A 27803-nucleotide genomic window follows, 5' to 3' on the forward strand; every position below is an offset into this window, starting at 1 on the left:
TCCTGTAATTTGCAATTCATAAGCTTTTTTTTTTTTCAACAATATCAGGAGTGTACAGTCTAAATAAAATCATTTAAGGCTAGCTTCAATAATAATGATCCACATTCATTGAACCTCCTCATAAAGAGAATTAAAAAATAAGCAACCCCTTTCTGCAATGTCCTCTTAGAGATACAAGTTAAGGTTTGAAACACAAGCCAGCCCATACCATCATTCTGCTAAACTGACTGGTTGATCAGTAACAGTGGAAGAGCAAGCAATGATGTCACGTGAGGACTTCTACACATGAAAACTGACCACAACATACAAATCCAAAACATTTAAATACATAGTCATAGTTATGTATTGAGGATACAGGCAGAAAAGTATGATTAATAGAATAATCTTAAATATAGACAATAACTCTTCAAATAAGAATTTTGATATGCAAGACGTAATATGTGCGAAAAGCAGGACAGGACAACCTTCAATTGTTTTTGTAAAAAAAAAAAAAAAAAAAACATTTGTGACCACATGTTTAAATTGAGACACTTACAGCATTAGCCTGCTGTGTAAGGCCTGGTTACTCATGTCTACAATCCTCTCCACCTTCCCCTTTACAACCATTAGTTACAACAGAAAGTAAAAACCATGGGGTTTCAGATCTGCACCTGTTCAGACAGAGTACTTTCACACAGGAATATCTGAGTTTGTAGTGATACAGGCGATCTGCGGACGAGCACGCTTGCATATTCTCTATTCAGGTATTTTTCTATTCAAGCTTGCTGCAGTCTAGACCCTGACCCGTATGAAGTGAAGCCAGGAGCGAGGTCTTTTGCACGGTTATCAGGCAGTAGTTTTGACAGAGGTTACAGGTGTGCAGAGAGCAGCTGAGGACTGCAGATGAATGGACAGATTACAGCTGATAGCACAGGCTTCTGGGTCGTGGTCAATTGTTCACTTTGCTAACGTTTATTTCTTGATTTCCTTGTCATATCATGTTCGGTGCACGTGTGAGAGTGCAATATTCATAAAATAATTTGCTTTGGAGGGAAAAAAACAAAACAGATGGGGAGTGGAACTGTACAGCCATGAATATTTCGATTGGGACGTCCTCCCATGTGCACCAGCAGGAGGGATTATGTTAATGGAATGACATTTCCATGAAGACTTCTTGCATTCTCGCAGCTTCGGTAGTGAGGGAAAAAACTCGTCTTCAGCTAAAAGACAAGAAAAGAAGGCAGTTAGAAAGCAGGATCCAATAAAGTTGTGCTAAACAAACCAAGGGATTTTTATACTCAAAAATCCCTCTCTGCCCACGAGGCTGTTCACACTGTACTTTCATTCATTGTTTAATGTTAAGGCAAGGCAAGTTTATTTATATAGCACTTTTCATACACTATATGGCAATTCAAAGTGCTTTACAGAAAGGAATTAAAATAATCACAAAATAAAAGCAAGGAAAATTAAAACAGTTATAAAAGAAATTAAAAGAGATGTATGATACAGTTATAAAATTAACTGTATAATTAAACACTATGTAACTTTTATGTTCAAAATGAACAAAATTTAAATAATGAATACATCAATCCTTCTTCCAAAACGTGTTTTCGTTTTACCCTGATTACATATGGTAACCTCAGGGGAATCACCCGTAAAAAAAAGAAAGAAAGAAAAAGAGAGTCTGCTGGCAAAAAGGAGAATGCAACAGAGCTCATAATAAAACGAGAACTGATATTGGCTTTTTATTTTATAACCATTTTCTGGAGTGTTCTCTAGGTGTAATATTTGGCTACTAACCAGCACAAAACTACAGTGAAGTCTGGCTATACTGATACAAAAAAAGATATATTCGATAAATTGATTGTTTATTTTATAATTATTATTATTAATTCTAATTATTAAATTAAAAATAATAATAATCTATTGTTGCATTTATTAATTGTAATTATTGTTAGACATTATTATTATTATGTGAATTAAATAGTCAAAATATGTTCCAATAACCTTCCGTTTACACTACAAGTGGGTCAGAAAAGCATCAAATAAAATGACAGCAAATGTGCTGGCATTATGGTCTTCCTACAAACAAAAGCCCCAGATTCTCTCTTACGAACCTCTTCTCTTGTTTAGCGCCACCTCCTCTGATGGGCATAGGTTGGCTGTTCTGGTAGAGGACGCCACCCCCTCCACGCAGCACATTGGGGTGTGTAGGAGAAGCTACAGGTTGCTGTCCAGGCCTGATGGGTTTAGCTACAACCAGAGAATAGAGGCAAATCGTGAAAGAAAAGATCAGTCACTAAAATGAACTTTTTCATTTTTATAAGCCCAAATTACAGACACCAGACGTTAATGTTATTATCAAGGTGAATTGTGCAGTCACCTATCTGTGCGGAGTGTCCTCTGCGGGCCATGTTTTTGGCTCTCACGGCCTCTTTGATGCGGTCCACCTCCAGCTGGTAGCGTTTGCGGTCGCGAGCTGCGTTCTCTTTGGCCTCTTTGAGCGCCGACTCCAGAGCCTTCACACGTTCCGCTGTTGCCCGCAGACGCTTCTCCAGTTTAGGAAGCTCACAGCGCAGGTCAGCATTATCACGCACCAGCTAAAGAATAAAGACAGACAACATTCTTTAAATTACCTGATTTATTCTTTTTCTTCATTTAGTAAACTATGTATGTTGTTTTGAAAGCATAATTGACTATAAAAAGGGAAATCTTTAAAAAACATAAAAGTTTATACATTTTGATTTTGACACCGTTTCAACTGCTCAACATTTGGTAACCTGTGTGAATCATTAAGGGGAACTTTCTGGTTTGGATTTACCTGTTTGTGGACCTTGGTGAGTTGTTCTAGATTGTTCTCCAGGAAAGAGATCTTCTGCTTCTGAGCAGCACTGCCGCCAGTTTCATCAGAGTCCATCTCTGCACTCTACACAAAAAACAACCACCAAGTCGACTGTTTAGTAAGAAACTCAATATATGCATTTACATTGACCTAAATGGCAGAATTAAGTTGACTTTCAAAAAGATAACAGACACAGTACATGCAAATTAAAGGATGATACGAGACAGATCAACTCCCACCTTTTTAACCCGAGTAGCCAGATCCTGAACAAACAATTTCCTGAGGTTGTGCAAAGTCTGCAGCTCCTTTGCCTTAAATAGATAGAAAATATTTAATATTTGAATGTACACGCTACATGATGTGAATACAACTGTCATCTGTTGCCTCCCTTTAGTGCTTAAATGAGGAATTGCACTCACCACAGTCTCCTCCAAGCCTTTTAGATCCTGTTTGGCCTGTTCCCTGCGGTCCTGCATCATACTGTAATGCACACACAAAACCATTAAAACAGCACATCACTAAAGACAAGCAATCCATGCACAACTTTAATTTAATATACATTTCATATAAATACACAATGCAGGTGTATTAAAGCTTTGTACAATATTCTGGCACAAATCTTCAGATGCACAACAGAAACAAGGGAGATTTCGCTCATAAACAAGGTTTTATCAGCTCAACCTCTACAATGAGGAAGATGAACAGAACTGACTGCTTTACATACGTGAGCTCATGTAGTTTGCGGCTCTTCTCCTGGTCATTGGATTTGAGTTTCTCATGTTCCACCCTCAAACGCTCCTGCTCCAGCATGATCTTCTGATTCCGACTAGAGAGAAAGAGAGAGGGAGAATGAGAGAGGGAGAATTTATTAGCTACCGCTGTATTATTATTACTGCTGCAAATCAACTATTAACTTTGATGTGAAGCAATAGATTAGTTATGACAGTCATACATCTTAAAATCAATCAGTATATTAACATGCACTTTAAAAGGTGAATTTCAAACTGATATTGCTTTATTTTGACTGAAATGTGCATCGTACTCTTGGAGATCAGTGATAAGTTTCTCTTTGGTTTCCAGCTCGTCTCTCAGGCTGCTGATCTGTTTCTGATGGGCCTCCCTGTGACTCTGGATCTGCTTCTCAACAGCATCCTAAACACACAAACACTCGCATTAAATTAAAATAAACATTCAAACTGAACAAGCTCAATTGTATGTGTGTATACACATTTCGTACCTTCACCTCATTGGCACTCTGAATCTCACTCTCTTTCTCCATTGCATGAACTTTCTCTGTGGCCACAAACACACACAAAACATTAGAAGCACAGAAAATTACAGCCCGTTTTGAAAAAGTACATGTAAATGCATAATCTTTATCTGTATGAGTCTGTGTACCCTGTGCGTTGATTTTGACCAGCTCCTCATTAAGGGAGTCCACGTCCTCTTCCAACTGTCTCTTCTTATGCTCTACGTTCTGCAGATACTCACTCAGAGATTTAATTTTTGCCTCATGCTGCAAAACAAACATCTATTTGTTATTATAAAGTACTTGTTACTTTATTCATAACTTTGTTTAGTAGATTATAGAGCAAAGGTTTGCCATGTAAGAAATAAGTGTGTTTTAGGAGGCAGTATCCAGCAGAGGAGTGTGAAACCATACCTGGGAGATGCGCAACTGGCATGCCGCAAGCTCCTTCTCAGATTCATCCACCTTCTTGTTGCTCTCAGACTGTGTGTTTTCCAACTGCTTGCAACGTTTGACCATCGATTTGACTTCTGACTTCATCTTACTGATATAGAGTCTGGCTACAGTGAACTCTTCGTCTATAAGACCACTGCCTTCATGCTGCTGTAAAGACAGAGAGATTACCCAATAATGTTATGCTTTGACTTTAAAGTCAAGTTTAGTCCCAAAATCAACTAATTATAGTTATTAAAGCTACTAAATAATAAGCTATTAAAAGGTGGTGTATAAGTCTTTGTGAAAATCTATAAAGATGGCATATTTGAATAGACACTTATACAGATAAATACAGATACTTGGTTATAACAACAGTATAAACACTGTGGTGCTATTAAAGTGCCCCTATGCTGCTTTTTCAGATATTACCTTTCATGTAGTGTGTAATATAGCTGTTTGTGAATGTAAAAGTCTGCAAAGTTTCAGAGATCAAAGTGCACAATAAATTAAGTTATTGTCTCCCCAATGTGCATAATGCCAGCCTATGGTCTTCATTGGATGCCTGTGAACAACATCAAATTTGACCTGCCCTCAAACTGCAGTTGTAGCTGAGGCCTGGAAAAGTTTGGTTCATGTTTTCGACATCTCAAGAAGACACTGCTTTCTGTGCTGTGAAAGTAAAAAGCACTTTGGATGCACTGCCAAAGGATGAGGACTCTGGCTCGGATTGATTCGGTAAAAAGCAGAAATTCATTTATGGTAATGAGCATTTGTTTCTGACACGTGCTGTAAGCAGTAGACCAATCACAACAGACTGGGCCATCTGACCAATTAGAGCAGAGTAGTCTCGCAGAAAGGAGGGGTTAAGAGTAGGGTTGGGTATCGGTTGGGTTTTATCCGATACCAGTACCTACTCGGTATTTTTTAAACGGTTCCGGTGCCTAAACGGTTCTTGAAACGGTACTTAAGAAAACGAAACCGCACACACTTTATAAAAAATAATACCCTTTTATTTACAGGGCCAAACTGGACACAATATTAACTTAAATCTTTAAACAATATAAATACAAATAATAATATAACCAATATAAAATAAAAATTCACATTTACATAATATCAAATAAAACAATATTGTATCAAACAATGTAATAATACTGGAGATTAATAGAGATTACTATCAGGCAGAGCTGCCAACTCTCACGCATTGACCGTGAGACTCACGCAATTGACCCTTTTCACACGCTCTCACACACGCCACACATCCATTTTCTCACGCAGAGAAAAATCGCGGACAAAGAGGACACTGACACCGACAGACAAGGTTACTTTTGATATGGCACAAATCCACAGCTGTCAGATTCTGTCAATATTTTTACGAGATTCACACAATAAATAACGTTTTGGCTCTTTGAAATGTGACAGATCGCTGTAGCGCGTCAGTTCAAACGGCACGTGATAAAGCAAGCCTACAAATCCACTGCTTCTTAGCTACGCAGCGTTGAGTGAACCTATGAAAGAGAACATCTCTGGTTACTGGTGTAACCTATGTTCTCTCAATAGGGAACGAGACGCTGCCAAGCTCCTTGCGCTGCCGACCAGCTTCCTTTTTCGGCAAAGAAATCTGAGGAGCAGATGGCGCGCGCGTGCCAACATAATATGACGACGTAAGTGCGTCGAGGCGGCACCCGCGCCATCTGCCAATGAATTGGCTTGATTCTATATGGATTCAGACTATCGGCACACCCAGAAGGCATTCTGACGCGTAATTTTACACGTGAAATGCAGCCAAACCTTGCGAGCAAGAGCGCGCATGCGAGACAGAAGAGACTGTGCGTGTGTGTGCGTGCGCGTGTGTGCCTGATTAAAGTTAGGCACCGAAATCAGGCACCGAAATTGTCGTTCTTATTCGGTCTGGTTACTACCGTTTAAGTCGGAACCGGTTCCTTATTGGTACCGAGTTTCGATACCCAACCCTAGTTAAGAGAGACTGAATCCTTTATCGAACCGTTTCAGACACTGAAAAAAGAGGTGATGAAATTAAGTGTTTTTTTGACCTTGTAAACATATAATAGGGGCACTTTATATAATTTCTGTTTAAGCATCAAAAACACAGCAACGTTGGTTAAAACATTGGTGTGAGTTTGGGGGCCGGTCTGAACTGACCAATAGTAAATGGGGGAGTGTTTAAAATTTTGTTTGCCGATTCTACTTTGGCAGAACTTACACGTCACCTTAAACAAAAAACAAAACAAAAAAATGTCATTCACCTTGATGTCATTGTTGCCCACAGCAATGCCAATCTCAGTCAAATCTTTGAGCAGTGACGACATCATCTCAGTTACCCTCTTCTTCTGGTGATTTGCCATTTCCTTCAGTTTCTGCAGTTCTGAGTCTATAGATGCCAGGGTGCTCTGAGACAGAGAGCATTTTAAAGTCAAGTTTAGTGTCATTCTTCTCCGACCGTAAGCAAAAGACTGATATATTATTAGCCCTTCTGGCACTTACAGATTTTTGACTAAGTTCTTCACTGAGCGCTTCAAACTCCTTGGTTTTGTCCTCCACCTCCTGACTCTTCTGATCATAGTTGACGGCAAGCTCCTCCAGTGCCTGCAGCACCTCCTTCACCTCCTCTTTAGACGCATCGTTCTCCATCTGCAGACGATTCAGCTCCGCCTGCAGGTTATCATGGTCTCGTCGTGACGAGGCCAGCAGCTACAACACACAGACATAATCATATATGAGCATGAATATACAGTGTTTACCTACTAATATTCATTTAAATATGTGCACATGAGAGCTCACTAACCTCCTCTTGGTCCAACATCTGCTGCTTAAGCTTCTCCACCAACTGAGACTGCTGATTAATCTCTTCATCCTGGAGAGAGATGAGAAAAAAACAAGCTGTCAATCAAGTTGAATATGTTTGTGATAATAAAAGTCTAACATCGTCTTTATGAAAACTGACCATGGATTAACTATCTATAGTGCCTGTGGTCCTTTTAAGGAAATTTTGTAGATTCAGGGTGCTTTAACACTAGGTTCGATTGCCTGATCTGAACCAGAGTTCGATTGCTACCCCCTATCCCCTGCTCCTACTGTCAGTCCAAATCCAATATTTGCACATCTCTGACTGGAATCCGGTCATATTTATAAAATGTGAGCAATATATAATTCATATGTGGTTTGAAATCCCTTCAAATTGCATTTCTGGAAATCCGTTTCAGTCTGACCACTGGGATCGGATTTTGTGTGGTTTATGTAACTTTCTCACGCCATGTAAAACATGAGCATGTCATGGAAATATGCAGAAATAAGGTTGTTTGTTGCAAGTGCCGGTCAAGTAGACGATTACAATAGCCTAAACATGAAGACATGTTTTCAGACAGGCAGAAATGACAGCATGGAATAAAGCTGCACATACCAGCCTCCTACGTGTCTGCCGTTGCCTCAGAAGACACAGTAGTCCAGCACAGCCGCTACATATTGACATGTTGTAAATAAGACAAAACATCTCTATTGCAAGCCCCTCCAAATTGCTGCTGCTGTTGTTGTTGTTGTGTTTGGCATATGCCTACCAATGCAACGTTATTGCCATAGAAAAACCAATGCAGATATTCCGGAAAACAAAAGAGAGCCACAGAACACACAAATCGGATATGAACAGTTGCAATACTCAGTGTGGACAGTCTATAATTTAGATCAGATTCCAATTGGATACATATATAATCGAATTTGGACTGACATAGCCTTTGTGTCATCAATCCAGCAGCTGTTTACCACTGTTTCTTGGCAACAACAACGCAGGAGAAGGCAGCAAAATGCATGGCGTTGCTCTCAACACTTTTATATTTTGGTTTTTGAACCTCTGATTTTGTTTCAAAAGTGTCAGCACACAAATGGCACTTGCGTCTATCTGCCGCGAATATACTGCAAACGTTCTAAAGAACACGGGAATCCGTTTCTACTGAAGGCGAGCACAAATGAGAAACACTTTCTCTCTGCTTGCAGTGCGCTTGTCAGGAAAGTGAGTGAGAACTGAAAACATACAAAAACACAAGTTTGATCAAATCATACGCCATCAATAGCGGTTCACTGCTGCAATTTAGTACGATAGTGTTCATATCAGCAGCGAACCGCACTAGAGTTCACATGAACTGTACACCCCAGACCACCCTCTTTAATGCGAACTTGGGCTCAGTTCACGTGTGCGCAACCCAAGTTTGGAAAACAGCATTCACATCATCCAAGCAAACTGAAATCTGATGTCAAATCGCATCCAGGTGCGCACAAAGTGCAAGTGTGAAAGCACCCAGAATCATTAGATAGATGACAGAAATCTGCTTCATTTTTATGTAACATGCATGTCTGCACCTTGTCGTCAAGTTGCTCGTACAGTTTGGTGAGTTCAACCTCACATTTATCCTTCTCAGAATCGGTGAGTCGGGCCCCGAGCATTCCTGGCACAGGTGGCATGCTTGGTGTGGATGCAAATTTATCATTATTAATTGTGTTATCCAGCGCCAACACTTCAGCATTAGCCTTCTCCTTATCGTACTGCTCCTCTGCAGGTACCGTTTCACCTGGAGGACACACAGAGAGAACCTTGAGGAACTGCAGAGGTGCACTTTCAAAAGTTTAAACCTAAATGTAATATTTCAGGACAGTTAAAAAAATGTTTTTAAATAAAAGTTATGATGTACAATGAATCATATAAAAAATTTAAGATTCAAGAATGCAAAATAGAAGCATTTCACAAGTGGTTTCAGACTGGATGTCACTGCATAATAAACAACTGTTAAAAAAGTTTTGAATGCAATAACAAAACTGTTTCACAAATGTAACATAAAAATAAACAAATGGTCATCTGACCGTTTCTCCAGCGGTTAAGTTCATTCTCCAGCCATGTGATGGTGTTTCGCAGGCTCTTGTTCCGTTCTTTCTCCCTCTCATATTTCTTCTTCCATTGCTCTGCTGTTAGCTCCACATTCAAACTCACTGTGTTCTTAATGGTCTTGGCTCTGCAAACACACAAACACAATCACAGCTGTACAGCTCTGGTGTTTTTCTCCTCACACCGTTGTTTGCATAAATACATAAGAGCTGTAATTATTCTTGCATAAATGACACCAATGACAGTGACACCTTTATTATGAATGGAGAGAAAAGACTAAGTGATAAAGATGGACAAATATGAATGCATCTCCTCACCTCTGTCCAAACATAAGAGTGGATTTGGTCTCAGCCTCATTGTACGAGGAAGGAGAACAGCAGATGACAATGGTGGTCCTGCAGTTCCCACCCAGAGAATCCTGCAAGATCCTTGTCATTTTACTATCTCTGTAAGGAACGTACGCCTGAGAGAGAAACAAAGAGAGGTTCCGGACAGAATTAGATCAACGGAAATTAATAAAACAGATTTAAATGTGTGATTAAGTTTCAGGACTACAACAGTCTTTTACTCAAAGGCATTCCCAGAAGACAATTAGCAAAATTGCGCTCTTTATTGATGTAAAGAAAATGTTCAAAATTTAAATTACTACTTTTGATCAACTTACATTAATTAAAATGTTTAATATTATAATATCTATAATTATATGTATTTAAATGTAAATGTATGTTCCAGATTGATTCTGCCACCTGAATTGATATCAGATTGTGTCTATGATAATATGTTCTGTTTTTAATGTAATTTGTTCATTACGGGTCAAATGCATTGCCCTCTAAGTAGCTTCAATGTAGCTTCAATGTAGCATGCAAGTTTTGGTTATGCCGGGTTCAGACAACACGATATTAGGGCTGTCACTTTTGTGAAAAAATCCTGATCGATTTTTGAGACATAAGTGTTTACTGAATCGATTGTAAAATCGATTTTCCACATCTAAAGACGTTTCTATTTTCAGCGCCAAATATAGGCAAATCCATGGACAACTAACAGGCATTAGGACGAACGTAAAGAGTGCGCTTGAGACGCGCACAAGTCAGCAATATTTCTGATGATTTATTGGCGTGAAGTTTCGTGCACAATGACAAACAAGTAACAAAAAGCATAGTGGACTGCCATAACATCAATGAAAAACATTACTGCAGGCTTCAACATGGCTGTGTATACGATTAGAAATGTCAAACAAATTTCACCTACGTAGGCGATTGTAGCCCGTAGCCCTAATCTGTATCTGTATGCATGAGACTGTCTGACTACCGGCAGAATTCACATTTTTGTTGTAAAGAGACACATTATGCAGAAGTATAATCTGTGTTTGTCAGAGCCTGCCGTTGCTGTGTGACGCGCGTTCGCTGTGGGCGTGTCGTGACGAGCTGGATGCAAGAATCGATCGTTTTATTTTGTATAGTATGTCATAGTGGACGGCAACAGATGCGGCATCTGTGGCGCTTCACGATGTCCGGACAGAAAGAGTAGTACGTGTCACATCTGTGACGTTGACCAATACAATAGGAGCACAGAAGCTCTTCCGTACACAGCTTTCAAACATGGCGAAACGAAAGAGGCGATGATATTGGTGCTGCTAATTGGAATTATGCAATGAAGGAAAGGTTCGCGGAGCTATGGAAACAATACTCCTGCCTTTATGATGTTTTCTCGAGGGACTACCACAACAGAGTGAAAAAAAGATAAATGCTGGCAAACGATAGTGGAGGTGCTTTAACAACACGGTGAGTATTGGAATAAGTATTAAGCTAGCAAGACAGCCAGTACAAAACACGCTGCTTCAGTAGCCATTGTTTGCTTACACTCTTGTTTCTAGAAGTCAGTCGCTTGTTCTGACTTCTCTGACACCACGCACGTTGTTAAAGACGGCAAGCAATGCGTGTATGACATGTTATAATTGTGACATCCACGACAAAAATAATTGCATAAACTGACAGTAACTATCGTAACAGACAAAAAAATATTGTGTGGTCTGATCCCAGCTTCAATTTAGCTTCTCCAATATAGCTCAGACTAAAATAAGGCCTTGCAATACCAAGAATGAAGCACAGAAAAGAGTTTGCTCGCTCAGCTGGTCCTGAGTATGACAGCTTTAAACTGTCCAGCCTATGAAGAGAACACAAGGTCTGCTGTGTACTAAAAGCACAGTACAGCTGTGCTGCCCATCATGTGAGGAACACTGTTTCCAGTCTGGCCTGGTCTACTTCACACCAAATCTTCACTATCAGTATCATACTTTATTTTTTACTTGTTCTTTAATTCTGTATTGTATTTGATTAAATAAATTAGTAATAATTTTAAAGATGCTTTTATCTAAAGCGACTTACAGTAACAATTCCTACAGAATAATGTGAGAACTATGCCACACACCAAATCGAATTAATGACAGTATTTTGTATTACTTCATATTTTATTTTGCATTGTCCTTTCATTGGCTTTAGGCAAGTAGCATTATTGGTTATAAGATCAGAAAACTGAATTGGACAAAGCTGAAATGAATCTCTGAACTCATACAAGCTATCCTCACTTATCTAGGAGCCAAACACTAGAAACAAAGGGTGTACAGAACTGATCTAAAGCCTGTGAGCGTGAGTATGTGACTCACCGAACCCTCGGCTAAGGCTGATATCACGTTGCCCAGGGATGACAGAGATTTGTTGATGTTTTTGGCTTCATCCAGCACTGCGCCTTCAGCTCCTGTTTTACTGACCTATGAGAGAATGCAAGAGTTCAACACACTCTGCTCATGTTTTACTGAACTACAAGACTAAAGTTTAACACACACCCACCTTCTCGCTGCCTGCCAAGTCGACCAGGTAGAGTTTCCCACTGAGCTTCTGTTCTGTCTGAGTGTTCTCCTGCTTCACATTGATCTGGAAGATACTGTGACTCCTGGAGCTGTGCTCATTCATGTCTAAGACACACACATAGAAGACATTATTACAACTATAATCACACCTTACATTGTCTGTTTAAAAGCTGAAACTGTCAAGAGAAAAATACAGATGTTATAGTTTCTGTTACAGTTCAGTGTCTGTTTATGGATGGATAATTGTATTTTATTCTCTTTATTGAATACATTCTTTGTTTTGTGTCTGTGTATTCATACTTGTCACAGCTACATGTCTGTTAGATTTGCCCTCGTCAATAGTGTCCATCACTTCGTCTGGACTGCAAACAAATCGCTCAGTGCAACCCTAAAACCAGAAAGACAATTATAACAAACAACTTGTATGCTCTAAAGATCAGTGGCATTTACCACTTTGCGTTAAGATTTTAATGGGACACTGATGCCCAGGTTTCAGGAACTCACCTTGACATAAGGAACCCTGTTTTTGTCTTCATGTACTGATAAATTAGTCTTTGAAACTACAAGACAAAGAGAGAGAGAAAGAAAGATATTATGGCACAATGAAAGCAGCATTATACTTTTACCTTTGAATTTAAGATCATCTTAAAATCATTTCTAATTATGTTGAGATCAATTGGTTGGTAGATGTGAGGCTTAGAACCACTTCCACACTCACCATCCAATAGGTCCCGAATCTTATCCAGGTATATCTCAAAATATGACACCTGTCAAAGTTAAACCATACCATCAAGAGAACGGATCCAACTTGAAATGATGCAACAAGGTTCCAATGAATGAGAAGAAAGCGCAAATGAAAGATTGTGTTAAGGCAATAACTTACTTTAATGTGGAACTCCAGATTTTCATCCATAGAGTAAATGTAGTTAAAGATGTCTTGTACTATTCTGGGAATAATTCCCATTGCATCTGTGTCATGAAGATTTCCCTAGAGAACAACCACAATACCTCAGTCTTAAAAGTGGAATAAAACAAGCTATTCTTTACAACACTACTTGCCTAAAACAGCCTGTTTGCACCACTATTTTGTTCAGATATATAATACCGTTCGAAAGTTTGGGGTCAGCAAGATTTTTTATGTTTTTGAAAGAAGAATCTTTCACCAAGGCTGCATTTATTTGATCAAAAATAGTCAAAAACAGAACAATTGTGAAATATTATTGCTATTTAAAAGATCTTTCTATTTTTTTTAGTAATGGCAAAGTTGAATTTTCAGCATAATTACTCCAGCCTTCAGTGTCACATGAACCTTCAGAAATCATTCTAATTTCTAAATGCTTTGATAAACAGTTTGACATGGTATAGTATATACTGAACACCTTAAGCCTCAAACAGGTTGAAGGTTTTCACTTACACTGATTTTCACTGTAAAGCAGCTCTGAAGCTATTTGTTTTGTATAAAGTGTCATGAATCATGATATAAATAAACTGAACCTGATTATGAATAAAGTCACTTCACTGCATTACACTTCACTGCTATCAAACAACCCTAAACATAAAGGTGCATTTGGCCATGAACCTAAAGATCATCTACAGATAAGATTTGGAAAAAATAATCATATGCGAGTATGTGAAAGTGATTTTGCACATAATTCTTGAAGTTAATTTTAATTCTTGACTTTTCACCACAGCTCAGATATTTCAACATTTCTCGCTCACCTCCATTGTGTGCGTTTTGCCTGATGACGTCTGACCATAGGCGAAAATGGTTCCGTTATATCCACCAAGCACATCTGTGGGAACACATTCATGATTAAGCCTCATTGCATGTTCTGCCTTTTTGCTTTGATTCGGAGGTCTATCATGAGACATGTTGCTTTTACCTTTGACGATTTGTTGAGCGCAGGCCGTGTACACTTGCTCCTGAGACGTGTTGGACTGGAAAACTCTGTCAAACGCATACGGTTTACCCTGTAGATAGGAGAAAAACAAATATAAAATTTAGAACCATTTAGGACAAAGTACCATTAGATCTTTTTTTTAGGTTTTCAAAAGTTTACCGTCACAAAACATGGAACAGACTAAATTGTTACAGAATACAAATGCTTGAATTGATCAGCTGACAAGCAGCGAGGGAATGACCAAACATATGGCCAGTAAAAATATGGCTTTTCTCATCAAATACTGAATTGTACAATTATTTAAAAACTCCAGCATTAATAGCATATGTGGGCTGTGGCAGTATACTACACCAGTGAGAAAACAATTCATTTAACTTGCTCCAAGTTCTGTGTCATAACATAGCACTACTGTAGCATACTCGTTAACCTTTGTGTTTTGTGCTACTCCGTGCACTTACATTGTCTTGGTAGACAGTTTTGACAATTCTCAATGTAAACATGCATATATTGTGTCTGTGATGATGACATCAGCAGGCTGCAAACAACACATGCCAACCAACAAATTCATGATCACAGCCAACAACTTAAAGCAAATCCTAGTGCACCTCCTGAAGAACTGGCATGATGGGATTATTTTTGGCCTTTAAAAGGCAAGGTGATAACTATGGCTTAACAAAAAATATATTTATTATTTTAAGGACTGGGGGGAAATGGTTAAAAAAATGCATTCAACAACACAAGAGGGTGAACGCCCTTTAACAAAACACAGATACCATCCAATTGTGGTGATGGTAGCCTAATGGTTAAAGCTCTGGACTGCCAACACAAAGACTGCAGATTCAGCTTCTGCTAAAGTGCAAAGTGACTAAGAAAGATTGCAAACTCTTTGGCTCCGAACTATAAGCTCTTCCATGGAGTTTGGGCTGAGGGGAAGTCAATTAATGCCTTAATAACATAACACTGTTTCAGAGATTTCTGGTACGCAAAAAACAAACTTGCATCAAAAGTACACACTTAAGACCCCCGGGGACAAAAAGAGCAGGTCAGGACCAGTCCAGTACTGGAACAAACTACACAAACTACCACACCCTTCCAGCCATCATACTGCACAGACAGCCACTATGACAACAATTTACATTCATTTTCTCACCTGATCTATAAAGTTTAATCTTTGACTACTGTGCTACCTTGTTTTTATGCAGTCAGGGCAATGTCAAATCATAAGTGTCCCATATCTTATCCCATATCTTTGTTGAGACTAGAAGTAGCCTACATAATTGTTCAATCATCAGTTTATGGCAATTCATTTAATCATATTTTTTTTTTTTTTTTTTTTTTTTAGTTGATGAACATTATCAACAAAACAAGATGTAAAATGTTGTGCAAAAAAACTTAAGACTACAAAATTTAATGTTGTTATCAATCAACATGGCAATGCATGACAAAAAGAAGGGAGTCGTTTGCAATATCAGGGTTAATGACTGTCTTATGATGTCCAAAGTCTAGAGGGAATGACAGGGGAAATAAAAAGTTTAACAGCCTTTCACGAGCCGCTGGTTTACAGTCTGTAAAATGCATTTTCTGTAGCCGCAAGTATTAAGCCAGTTAAAATGTGCAGATTTTAAATATCGACAAATGAGCTAAGAACAGAGGAGGAAGACTTGTGACTGCCAGAAAAAGCATGTTCCTGAACTCCATGGTTTCCCAAAATAAGGGTTCATGAGGGAACTGCAGGGGGTTAGTGAGTTGATAAAAAGCTAATAATTAATGTAATTTTTTTTGTAGACTTCAGAAGGATCCCAGCGTCAGAAACAGGTGGATGGTTTTATTTTAATGGCATTGAAGGATTATATGTTTGTTTGGAGCATTTTGTTTTGTGAACGAGGTAGTGTAATAGAGAGTTTGCAAATAAACTTTTGTTGAAAGAACCAGCCAACTGTACTGGATCTGACAGCAGCTGCATCACAAACCACAAGTTAATTATTTCATAATGCTTTGCTTTGTCTGTAAATTATGGTTTTATATGGTGAATGTTTTCAAAACACTTACTCGCATGCAGGTGTTGATACTGTTTCCTATGCAGTGATGTTAGCCAATCATAACAGTGAATGTTTACTAACAAGCATTAAAAGGAGCCGCCCTTTAAAACAGATTATTTCAGACAGAGGGTTAAAAATAATATTTTTTTCCGGATTTATATTTGTTTTGTTTTTTTTGCAAAAAACATTAACATTATAAGTGAATCTCAAGGAATATTAAAAAATATATATATAAAAAAATCCACATCTTGACCCCTTTAATCATTTTATTCTTGCTTTTGAGACTATAATAATAATAACTAATAACACAATTAAACATTATTAAAAATAATAAAACATGAATACATTCTATAATATTATAATGATTGTCTTAATTAAAAGTTACATACTGTCGCAAATTTATTTTCAATTTTGTTTTGGGAACCGATAACGAAGTAGAAAAGTGCCAATATGGGCCGGACACAGTGCTGATACAGAACTGAGGCCGATCTCCTGTGAGAAGAGAACATTTTCCAGAGTTCTAATTGAGGCACTTTCTTCCCTAACTATTTTCTCATCTCACTTACACATACACAGAGTCCCAGGGGCTGCACAGGGTGGAGCGCTCTCTATTTCCAAAGCATTATCTCACCTTCCTCTAGTGCTCACACACACAAACTCTTTTCACTTAAATGACTGTGGATAAGCCTGAAGGAGACTCCAATTCCTGGGCATTCTCTCACATTATCTTCATACACATAGAAGGAGTATTAAGAGAGTGAGGAGGACTGAACAAAAGCAAACATATCCGTTTCAGAGCCGGTCTTTCTGGAAAGTACAAACACTGTAACCAAACAGGAATTCTTGATCCAGTACATTATCATAAAAGATTTGTGAAATTGAACCAGATGTACAAGAAAAACTGCTCTATGAAATCATTATTATTTACATTAAAAGGGATGGTGGTCACTCATATGATTGAGACAGCTTGCCACATAGCATGTTTGCCAGGGGAGTTTCCTCCGGGGAGCCATGGGAGGCAGTGCCTCCTCAAAAAGATTGGATGAGAAAATAATCCATATTACACAAATAAAAGAAAGCAAAGATATATTACAAAATGTGACATAAAAAAGTGGATAAATAAGTTGCTTTTTTTCTAAAGGAACACTGTCCAACAGCGATACCAGCAGGCAAAGTTACAGAGGGACACCACGTCTCTCGTGCCTCCCCTGAGCCCATTGACTTTTGAAGGGGATTGAGAATGAATGGGGGAAAGTCACATGAGAGGAGGCAATGCCTCAATTGCGCCATGATTTGCTCACACGCTAAACCCCACCTCTTGCTTTTGTGCGTGTTCCGCATTCGGGAATCAGTCTGAATGAACAAAATGAAGGCGTTAATGGGAAGGGTCATATCAGCCACTTAGATATGACCGCTTTATGTCACGTCAAAATCAAACTTGAAATGACCTGAAAACTTGATGACTGTGGGTTTTTTTAGTGAGCAAATAGCTTGGTGAAATTAAACGTACATCTCCGTGTCTGTGACCAGTGTTTAACAAGCTTGATGACTAATGAAAATAAGTTCATAGTTTTGTGGTGATTACTATTAAAAAGAACAGCTGAACATCAGTGTACAAATAAAATGTATTGTTTAAATTGTTGCTGCCTTTTTTATTTTGGAATAAATGTAAAATGCTTAAAACAATGCTTAACTTAATGAGATTTATACTTGGTTTTAATAAATAGAACATTAATTACATTGTTAATGTAAAAAATACAAAACATCATTTTTTAAATGTAATATTTAACCAGGAAAATGTGACAACATTAAGTAACTGGGACATAATTTACATTTCTTTTTTTTTTCACTTCAGAACACCACTGATGTTTGCTTTCAAATGTCATTTGTCATCCCATGATGGTTTAGTGAAAAGCTTCAGAGTTTATCACAGAAGAATACATATAGCCTGTCATGTTTGAACTGGGTTTAAAAATAATCAAAGAACAGTGACAATCGATCAATCAATTCCCCAGTCCCCACCCATAAATACAAGTAGATCCTAGTGCAGCACTATGACTCATGTTTTTCACTGCACACACGGATCGCACCAGGAACATCAACATCTCTACTGGTTCCTTTAAAAAGGGACGTCACATTCAGGTCTTTGGTTCAATAGAAACCCATAAAAGTTATATGCTAACTGAGCCTTTATTCTCATTTCACCCAACGAACAACCTTATGTCCAATTTCAAAGTAACTATATATGTGCAATGCATGTGAGTGCTGATGTTATAGAGCAGGGGTTTTCAAACTAGGGTCCGCAAAACGTCTCCGGTTACTATCGTAACCTCGGTTCCCTGAGAGGCGGGAACGAGACATTACGTCATACTGACGTATATGGGAACTCCTCCCCTTCTCCATTTTCACTGAAATCTTATAGATTAACGCCAGCTGGAGACAGCTGGCCAATTGACGCAAAACATGCAAATGCTGACCGGTCCGCGGGCAGTATAAAAAGCATGGGCGCGACAATTACGTCAGAATCAAGACTGAACGCTAGCACAGCTGATCAAACGGCGAGCACGGCGGTTGACGTAATGTCTCGTTCCCGCCTCTCAGGGAACCGAGGTTACGATAGTAACCGGAGACGTTCCCTTTCAAGGCGGTCACTTCGACATTACGTCATACTGACGTATATGGGAACTGTATAGAATTCCGCCGTGAGCGCAGTGAAGATAAGCCCTGAACGGGGTCAAGCTACACTCCCACAGGAACAACAGTTCTAAGCCAGCAGCGCCGCTAGGAGCACTCAAAACTGATAGGCGAAATTAGACCAACGTCTGCTCCGGCTTACCAAGTTGCGCATCCACTGCAATGAGGCGAAGGCTGCACTGGACAGGGCAGCACAACACCATAAGCACTCGAGCACAAGAGCTAACACAGTGTCGACGGCATAGCGGTGACAGCTGCATAACCTTAAGCCACACACAGAGTTAACAGTACGTTGGAACTACTGCGTAATGTGGAAACAGCTATGTAACCTTATAGTCATAACCCAGAGTTAGCAGCAATGGTAACTCTGCAACACAGACTACTGCACAGCTGGTGGTAAGTTTCATGAGTACATTGATAAAAACTCACCGAACCCACGACGCTAAGGTGGTGCATCAAACTTGGAACCCTGGCGAATGTGTTCTGAGAAGACAGCCAGCATACCAAGTCTCTGTATAAAACAGCACGTCCCTAGTACCATCCACCAAGCACACAAACAGCTGGTAGACTGCTGCCTAGTGATCCACGTACATCCACAAATCCCTTACAGGGCCAACATCACTCTGAGCATCGGCATCATGCGAGGCTGAAACTCAGCAGATAAGGCGGGCAGGGATCAACCTGTGCTCCGAACGGCGTAAGCGACTTCGGAACGTAGCTTGGCATCGGACTGAGAGTGACGCTGCAGTCATCAGGTCCGAGACAATGCGACAACATTCACTAGAATGAGCGTAAGTCTCCAAGTGCTTCGCTGGGGCGAGAGCCGGTGGTAAGGCCATCTCAAGGAGAGCTCGTCTCAGCACTTGTCAGTGTGAAGTGTCTTGCTCAACTAAGGACCCAGCAGCGGACACACAAGAAGGTTCCACAGCTTGGGGCTGGGGTGCCACCTTGTAGAACATAGCCGATGTTCTATAGCCAACGTACAGAAGTGCAATCAACACATAACTGAATGTACATAAACACAGTGTCAGTGGCCGTAGCGACGACAACTGTGAATATACGCAATTAGAAAATAGCCCCATAATAGCATAGCACCTCAGTAAGCAAACAAACACAGTCATAACTGTAGCTACAACTGTGAAAATATGAGTTTGCACAGAATAACTAGTTGCCCTGATAGGAACGGGGCAATATAACAGCGTAGCACATGCACGTACAGCATAGGTCGCTGTAGCGCCAACTTAATACACGCAGTTACCCATTTGTAAATAAATGCAGCGCATGTCGCCGTATCGACGGAGACTGTGAATATGCACAGTCTGACTGGGATAGCTAGTTGCACTGAAATACAGGGCAACATGGCAGCATAACACAAGTGAGTAAGGAATAGCGCATCCTTGCATGTACATAACGCAGCGTAAGTCGCTGTAGCAACAGAGACTGTGTAGAGACAGAAACTAAGATGCATAGTTAGATTAGGATGGCTAGCAGCACTGAAGGAAACAGGGCAGCATTACAGCATAACACATCCGATTACGTACATACATCCAGAACTGTGAATATGCACGGTTAGATTAGGATAGCTAGTTTTGCACTGAAGGAAACAGGGCAACAAAATAGCAAAAACACGTCCTTGTACGTGCCGTGTAGTCGCCATAGCGACAGAACTGAATATGCAGTTAGATAGGATAGCTGGATGTTGCACTGAGGATAGAGGGCAACATAACAGCATTACCCATCAGTGTGCACATATCAAGCATCTGAGTGTATAATGCGGTGCAAGTCGACGAAGCGACCGAGACTGCATGAATATGCACAGTTCACATAATGGTCAGTTACGTTAGCAACATAACTGCATAACGCTTCAGTGTGGACACAGATGCAGCGCAAGTCGCCGTAGCGACAAACTGTGACTATGCACAGTTAGATAGGATAGCTAGGTGCACTGAAGGATACAGGGCAACGCGTTAGCATAGTCACATTAGTGTGTACAAAAACACAGCGTCAGAGGCATCGCGACATCGACTGTGAATACATAGTAAGTCAGAATAGCCGGTTGCACTGATGATACAGGGCAATATTTAGCGGCGTAAACATAGCACATCAGTGCGTAGCGTGTACACAGCGTCAGTTGCCCCGCACAACAACTGTGTACGTAATCAGAATAGCCATTTGCACTGAAGGATACAGGGCAATGTACGACGGCATAAATCATAACACATACAGTGTGTAGAGTGTACATAGACACGGCGTCAGTTGCATCACACGACAACTGTGAATATGCACTGCGTAGTAATCAGAATAGCCATTTGCACTGAAGGACACAGGGCAATATACAATGGCATAAATCATTACACATAACAGTGGGTTGTATGTACGTAACACAGTGTCAGTTGCATCGCACCACACTGTGAATACGTAGTAATCAGAATAGTTATTTGCACTGAAGGACACAGGGCAAAATACAAAGGCAAAACTCATAACACATAGTGTGTAGTGTGTACATAACACAGCGTCAGTTGCATCGCACGACAACTGTGAATACGTACTGCATAGTAATCAGAATAGCCATTTGCACTGAAAATTACAGGGCAATATATAATGGCATAAATCCCAACACGTAACGCTGTGTAGTGAGTACGTAACACAGCGTCAGTCGCTTGCACAACAACTGTGAATACGTAGTAATCAGAATAGCCATTTGCACTGAAGGATACAGGGCAACAACGGTAAAATTCATAACGCAGTGTACAGTGTGTACGTAACACAGCGTCAGTTGCATCGCAAGACTGTGAATACGTAGTAATCGGAATAGCCATTTGCACTGAAGGATAAGGAACAGGGCAATATGTAATGGCATAAATCATACACATAACAGTGCGTAGTGTGTACGTAACACAGCGTCCGTTGCAACGCAACAACTGTGAATACGTAGTAATCAGAATAGCCAGTTGCACTGAAGGGTACAGGGCAATATCGTGGCATAAGCATAACACACACATATCAGTGTACATAAACACAGCGTCAGTGGCATCGCACAACTGTGAATCAGAATAGCCATTTGCACTGAAGGATACAGGGCAATTTATAGCGGCATGAATCATGAACACATATCAGTGTGTAGAGTGCACGTAAACGCAGCGTCATTTTATCGCACAACAACTGTGAATACGTGGTAATCAGAATAGCCATTTGCACTGAAGAAACAGGGCAGCATATAACGGCGCAAATCTTAGCACATATAGTGTGCAGTGTGAACATAAACACAGCGTCAGTGGCTTAGCGACAACACTGTGAAAACGTGGTTAAATCAGAATGGCCAGTTGCACTTAGGGATACAGGGCAATATATAAGGGCATAACAGTTAAATCATAGCACAAATCAGTGTGCAGTGTGTACATAAACACAGCGTCAGTGGCGTAGCGACAACAACTGCGATTATGTGGTTAAATCAGAATGGCCAGATGCACTGAGGGATACAGGGCAATATATAAGGGCATAACAGTTAAATCATAGCACAAATCAGTGTGCAGTGTGTACATAAACACAGCGCCAGTGGCAAAGCGACAACAACTGCGATTATGTGGTTAAATCAGAATGGCCAGATGCACTGAGGGATACAGGGCAATATATAAGGGCATAACAGTTAAATCATAGCACATATCAATGTGCAGTGTGTACATAAACACAGCGTCAGTGGCAAAGCGACAACAACTGTGGATACGTGGTAATCAGAATAGCCATTCGCACTGAGAGAAACAGGGCAATATATGACGGCACAAATCATATCACATACCAGTGTGTAGTCTGAACATAAACACAGCGTCAGTGGCGTAGCGACAACAACTGTGGATACGTGGTTAAATCAGAATGGCCAGTTGCACTGAAGGATACAGGGCAGCCTGACGACATAAGCTGTAAGCTGTGCACCTCCATTACCAGAGCGGGGCGTCCTGACGCGGCACTCTCCGTGGCCTGTGTCGCCACATTCCCGGTCCCGCCCTCTGCCAACGGTGAAGATCCGGTTCGTTTCGGGTTCGAACCGTTTTGGCGGCTGTAGCCGAATTAGGCGGGACGAGGTGCCGACGAAGAGAGACATCGAGGAAGGCTGGACCGTATAGAGATCAAAAGTTTCGGTTTAATGTCTGGCCGCGGCGAGACTAAATTTCATGCTGTGAGAGCTGGGATCGAACACGGGTCTCCCGTGCGACGGCTTTGGGTTTCGCCACTGAACCACAGGGGGAAATGACCACTTTCGCGCCTTTAGACACAGAGCCATCGCCTTGCCTCGTCTCTCTGGATGCGTCTTCGCATGACTTACCATAGGACGTCGTGAAGACGGAATCTTTTTGAAGTAGCTTGGCTGATAGATACCGAGCTAAGTAAAATAATAATAAAAGTATCCTTTCCGACGAAGCCTATCGCGTCGAGTCCTTCTAGCGAGCCCGCGAAAAGGACCGGAGAGGCGACGGGCAGGTTAAAAAGCATCTGCTGCGAGAGCCGGGATCGAACACGGGTCTCTCGCGCGAAGGCTTCGGGTTCCGCCACTGGGCCACAGGGGGGAACGACTGTTAACTCTTCTTTGGGCGTGAGAGGGCCCACCAGCAGCCGCTGGCGGCAGTGGGCCTCATCCCTGCTGATGCCCGGGTTTATGAGGGCGCGTACCGGTAGACCAGCACGTATGCCTGTCGTCCGTGAGTGCGGCCTCGGTAGATCCTTGTTTGGGTAGAGCGAGTCGATACCGCACATATCTGGCATGTAGCAGCCATCGGATGCGGGGAGGAAACGTGGTGAGTAACCTCCATTGCAACTTCCACGATGACTTCAGATAAGACTTCTAGCGTGAAGAAAGAGATTCTGACGTAATTGTCGCGCCCATGCTTTTTATACTGCCCGCGGACCGGTCAGCATTTGCATGTTTTGCGTCAATTGGCCAGCTGTCTCCAGCTGGCGTTAATCTATAAGATTTCAGTGAAAATGGAGAAGGGGAGGAGTTCCCATATACGTCAGTATGACGTAATGTCGAAGTGACCGCCTTGAAAGGGAACTCCATGGGCCGCAATAGGGGGGCATAACATTGAGAAATAAAAGATTTTTTACTAAATTTAAGCAAAAATGTTTTTGTAATATTTTGTAAAAAAAAAATTAAACGTTTCCCTTTTTTTTATAATTTGCTTTAATATATATATAAAAATATATATTATTATTAAATCCTTCTATAAATTGACAAATTTTCCCACACAAATTAATATTTATGAATGACTATTTATTAATATATAATGCCTTTAGGCATTTTTAGGAAGGGAGATATTGGAAAGTGGATCCTATTTTGGGGGTTCTTGATATCAAAACATTTGAAAACGTTTCTGACATTGAAATTATCTTAGTATTTACAAACACCTAACGTAAAAATATGGACGTTAGTTTCCTGCTCATTCAACATATCTAACGTTACACCTAACCATACAATTAAGTTAGAGGTTTAAAATGGTCATCATAACCTACAATGTGCAACCAATCCGTATCATGAACCGAATAAATAAATCAAATAAGTTTTTTCTTTTTCAAAAGTGTGAAACTGACTGTGTTTCCGCGTTGAATGTGCAGGTGTGGCTAACACGGTTAGCATGAAGCGGATGAGGAAACGACACAGAAATTAACTAAATTAACACTTATGTCTGAATTAAACCGTCGGTTTCGGGCGGGACCGGACCGGAGGCAGTGGCTAGTGTCGGTGTCAATTATTCAGATAAACAGGTTGTGACAAATTCCGGTGGTACTGGGCTGCGGTCATTAGCATTAGCCGCTCGCGCGAGTCCAACCGTAAGATACAATATAAAAAAATAACCCTGTCCCAAAATAACACTCACCCCAATCACGACGCTGTCCTCTCCCTGAAATTTCGCTACGTATTTGTCCCCTCTTGTCACCTCCGAGCTGTTTAACGGCCTGAAACGGCACATGACTTTAATGGTGCACTCTGCCGGGTCCGCCATCTTCACCCGGTTACCGAATCACGAGAGCACCGGCCAGAACACACGCACACAAACGGATACAGACACGGACCGAGGGGTGGGGACACCACCTCGCTCTGAAATTCCGTCCTGGGTTGTTGATTCCTGTCCCGTGTGGTGTGACGGGTGTGACTAAGCGCCGCGTTGGAGGATCACCCGGCCTCCGGTTCGGTGACGTCACCAAGAGCAAACAGAAAATAACAATGACATCCTCCTGAGAAGAGAGCCAAAAACAGTTTTGTGAATTATTTTTTTAGGTCATTACATTGTTTGGAGTATATAAGAAACAAATGGAATAAATACATTTTTGAAGATTTTTTTTCTTATCTTATGCTATGTCCTCTGTAGACCCATTTATTAAAAAAAATTAAAAGACAAGAAAAGACATGTATAGCCAAAAACAATGTTTCTGTTTCATTCACCAATCAATTTTAGGTTTCAAGCTTTTTTTTTTTTTATCCAAACTCTGTATAAGGATGATTCTCAACTGTGTTATGAAAGATATAACAGAATTATTTGATACCATTTTACTTTATGCAATATGCGTCTAATCATGGCCATAAATTCCATTCCCATTCTATGCAATGCATCTACGTATCTAATCTGCATATTAATGTGTTTTTGGGGCACAATGTAATGATAAAAGACATGTAATTGGGAACATTTTCACAAGAATAATGATATAGGGTGTAATTTCTTTCCCTAATCCCTATTCACGTGTTGTGTCTCCAAAATGCCATGCCATGCTGTCCTGGTGTCCTCTACAGTGGACATGTATGAAATCGATGCCGTTTCATAACAGAAGTCATATTCTGATTTGAAACGTGATAACAATTTCCCGAGATGTTGATTTCTGACAAAAAAAAAAGAAAATTAGTCAGATTTAAATGATAATTACAAAAAAAGATTATATTTCCATAAGAGTGCTAAATTTAATAATTCAGTCACTTGTAAAGACCAAGGAGAGGGAGTTGTCATGGTTACACCTCCAAACATTTGGTATCTCTGCAAAGCCCTGGACATCCAGGCTTAAAACTGGATGCCGGGGCGGCAGTGGCTCGGTGGTTCATGTAGGCAGGTTGTCTACAAACTGGAAGGTTGGTGGTTCAATCTAATTCCGGTTCTGGCGCTGGGGTTCTGAAACTGGTGGTGCTGCGGGTCTGCAGCTGGATATATCTCGACGAGCTGGATGGCGCCTTGCATGGCTGACACCGCCGTCGGTGTATGAATGAGTGTGTGAATGTGAGGCAATATGTAAAGCGTTTTGGTGGCCATTGGGTCTGTGAAAGCGCTATATAAATGCAGTCCAAAACTGTGACGTATGTTGTCAGAGAAATTCTACAGAGGCCAAATGTCTATTCCTAGGTTTCAGGAGGATATTTTATTATGTAGTAAACTCATATGTCCTGCATGCAAACATTACATCTACAAATAAAAATGTGATAATTGTCTACTCTAATTAATAACTTACAATTCACCCCAAAACTGGATCTCCAAAATGAGTCTTTAATTTGAATGATAATTAAAAATGGCAGTATATTATATTGATAATTATTTTTTATTAACAATACTCTAATTTGATGATTTCATGTTTATATGTGATTGTTAATGCTTTTACAATATAACTTAATTCGATATTGAATGTCAATGTTTTTTGCATTCTTTTTTATACCGTTTCTTCATTCAACACTTTATTATACCTCTCTTGAGTCATTTGCAATTTCTATTTAGTAAAATTGTAGTAAAACAAAAAAATTATCTTTGAAAGATAAACTTTCTCTGCTTCTTTTTATTGAAGTAAAATCTGAGTTGTTCAACTGTTGATCACACTGCATGTTTTCTGTACTTTGTTTCATATTTAAGAATGAACAGCAACTCCTTTGACCTGCAAGGTTGTAAATTCTAACTGTGATGTCATAAACTCAGATTAAATAAGTAGGTCAGAATAAATTACATGAGGGCCTTTGGTTCTCTAATTTTTTTATTTACAGCATATACAGTGACAGTCAAACTATCAAATCTGTCTGGATGATCAGGATACCGCTGGTCTGTGTGGTGATGACACAGATTTACCAATATCATCAAAAGAGAGACGAGAACTGACAGTGATACTGAGTGAGTCTGTAGAGGGACAGAGAGAGACTGGAAACTACAAAGACACAAAAGAATTAGCTAAAGACACAGAAATATTTGATACACAATCTCTTCCCTTCCTAAAGACACTGTCCTGTTTGTCAGATCTCTGTTACCTGGAGGAATTGAATGTGATCATCTGTGTGTGAAAGCTGCTCCATCTCACTTGTCTCTCCTCCTCAGATCCTCGATCTCCTGCTCCAGTCGTTCTTCAGCTCGACTCACTCAGGGTTCCTACAGGTTTCTTCAAGTTAAATTCAAGTCTTTTTAAGACCTTTTTAAGATCATTTATATAAAAAATGAATACCTATTTCACGTCCCTACCAGCAAAGAAAAACAAAATCCTTGAGAAGATCCCAAATCCCTCCAAAAGTTCATTTATTTTTCAAATGTGGAATGGGTAAAAGATGATAAGCCAAGCAGGTGTGAAAAATAAAAACATTTCAGTAGGCCATAAGAAAGTTTGCCGAACAATGTTAAGTTGTTTTTTAACATTAGCTAGCTACTTATTCCATGCTGGGAATGTGGGGAACTGAGAGACCCCTGAACAATAAACATCGAAAATCATAATAATCGTGGTTGACAAATGAAACTTTTGAGGAAAAATACAATACGGAGAAGTTACATACAGCACAAATTTTAAGACCCAGACATCAAAATTCAAGACTTTTTAAAGTCTTTTTAAGGTATTATTTCCAAATTAATAAATTCAATGGTTTTAAGGCTTTTTAAGACCCCGCGGGAACCCTGCTCACTGCAG

At 40.1% G+C, this 27803-nt stretch overlaps 1 protein-coding gene across 4 annotated transcripts; it reads right to left on the bottom strand.

The window, feature by feature from the left end:
* Positions 1–487: 487 nt before the first annotated feature.
* On the bottom strand, positions 488–25021 carry kif5ba (kinesin family member 5B, a). Of its 4 annotated transcripts, none has more exons than XM_056245033.1 (26): positions 24767–25021; positions 14146–14233; positions 13982–14055; positions 13146–13250; positions 12981–13029; positions 12767–12822; positions 12563–12650; positions 12243–12367; positions 12059–12163; positions 9714–9859; positions 9375–9523; positions 8877–9085; positions 7312–7380; positions 7011–7217; positions 6773–6916; positions 4485–4670; positions 4220–4337; positions 4059–4114; positions 3864–3973; positions 3546–3647; positions 3241–3301; positions 3061–3132; positions 2801–2905; positions 2363–2579; positions 2097–2232; positions 488–1199 (listed from the first exon to the last, which is right to left on the bottom strand). In XM_056245033.1, the coding sequence occupies exons 1-26, from the start codon at positions 24890–24892 to the stop codon at positions 1196–1198; spliced, it is 2907 nt and encodes a 968-aa protein (XP_056101008.1). In that variant the 5' UTR covers positions 24893–25021; the 3' UTR covers positions 488–1195. The 4 variants fall into 4 exon arrangements, with proteins under 4 accessions (XP_056101008.1, XP_056101007.1, XP_056101006.1 ...); XM_056245032.1 differs by having other exon boundaries at positions 4485–4673; XM_056245031.1 differs by having other exon boundaries at positions 3061–3301.
* Positions 25022–27803: the final 2782 nt, after the last annotated feature.

Source organism: Rhinichthys klamathensis, unplaced genomic scaffold, assembly GCF_029890125.1.
Source record: "Rhinichthys klamathensis goyatoka isolate OS25496 unplaced genomic scaffold, OSU_Roscu_1.1 h1tg001228l_1, whole genome shotgun sequence".
In the NCBI taxonomy this organism is placed as follows: domain Eukaryota; kingdom Metazoa; phylum Chordata; class Actinopteri; order Cypriniformes; family Leuciscidae; genus Rhinichthys; species Rhinichthys klamathensis.

Bases quoted from the DNA above. Each gene is read 5' to 3' on its own strand.
- kif5ba (XM_056245030.1), bottom strand. From the start codon at position 24,892: ATGGCGGACCCGGCAGAGTGCACCATTAAAGTCATGTGCCGTTTCAGG. The intron at 12,368-12,562 runs GTATGAATACAC...TGTGTGTCTTAG, and splicing joins CAGACATGTAGCTGTGACAA to ACATGAATGAGCACAGCTCC. The intron at 7,381-8,876 runs GTGCAGACATGC...ATCTCTCTCCAG, and splicing joins ACGAGCAACTTGACGACAAG to GATGAAGAGATTAATCAGCA.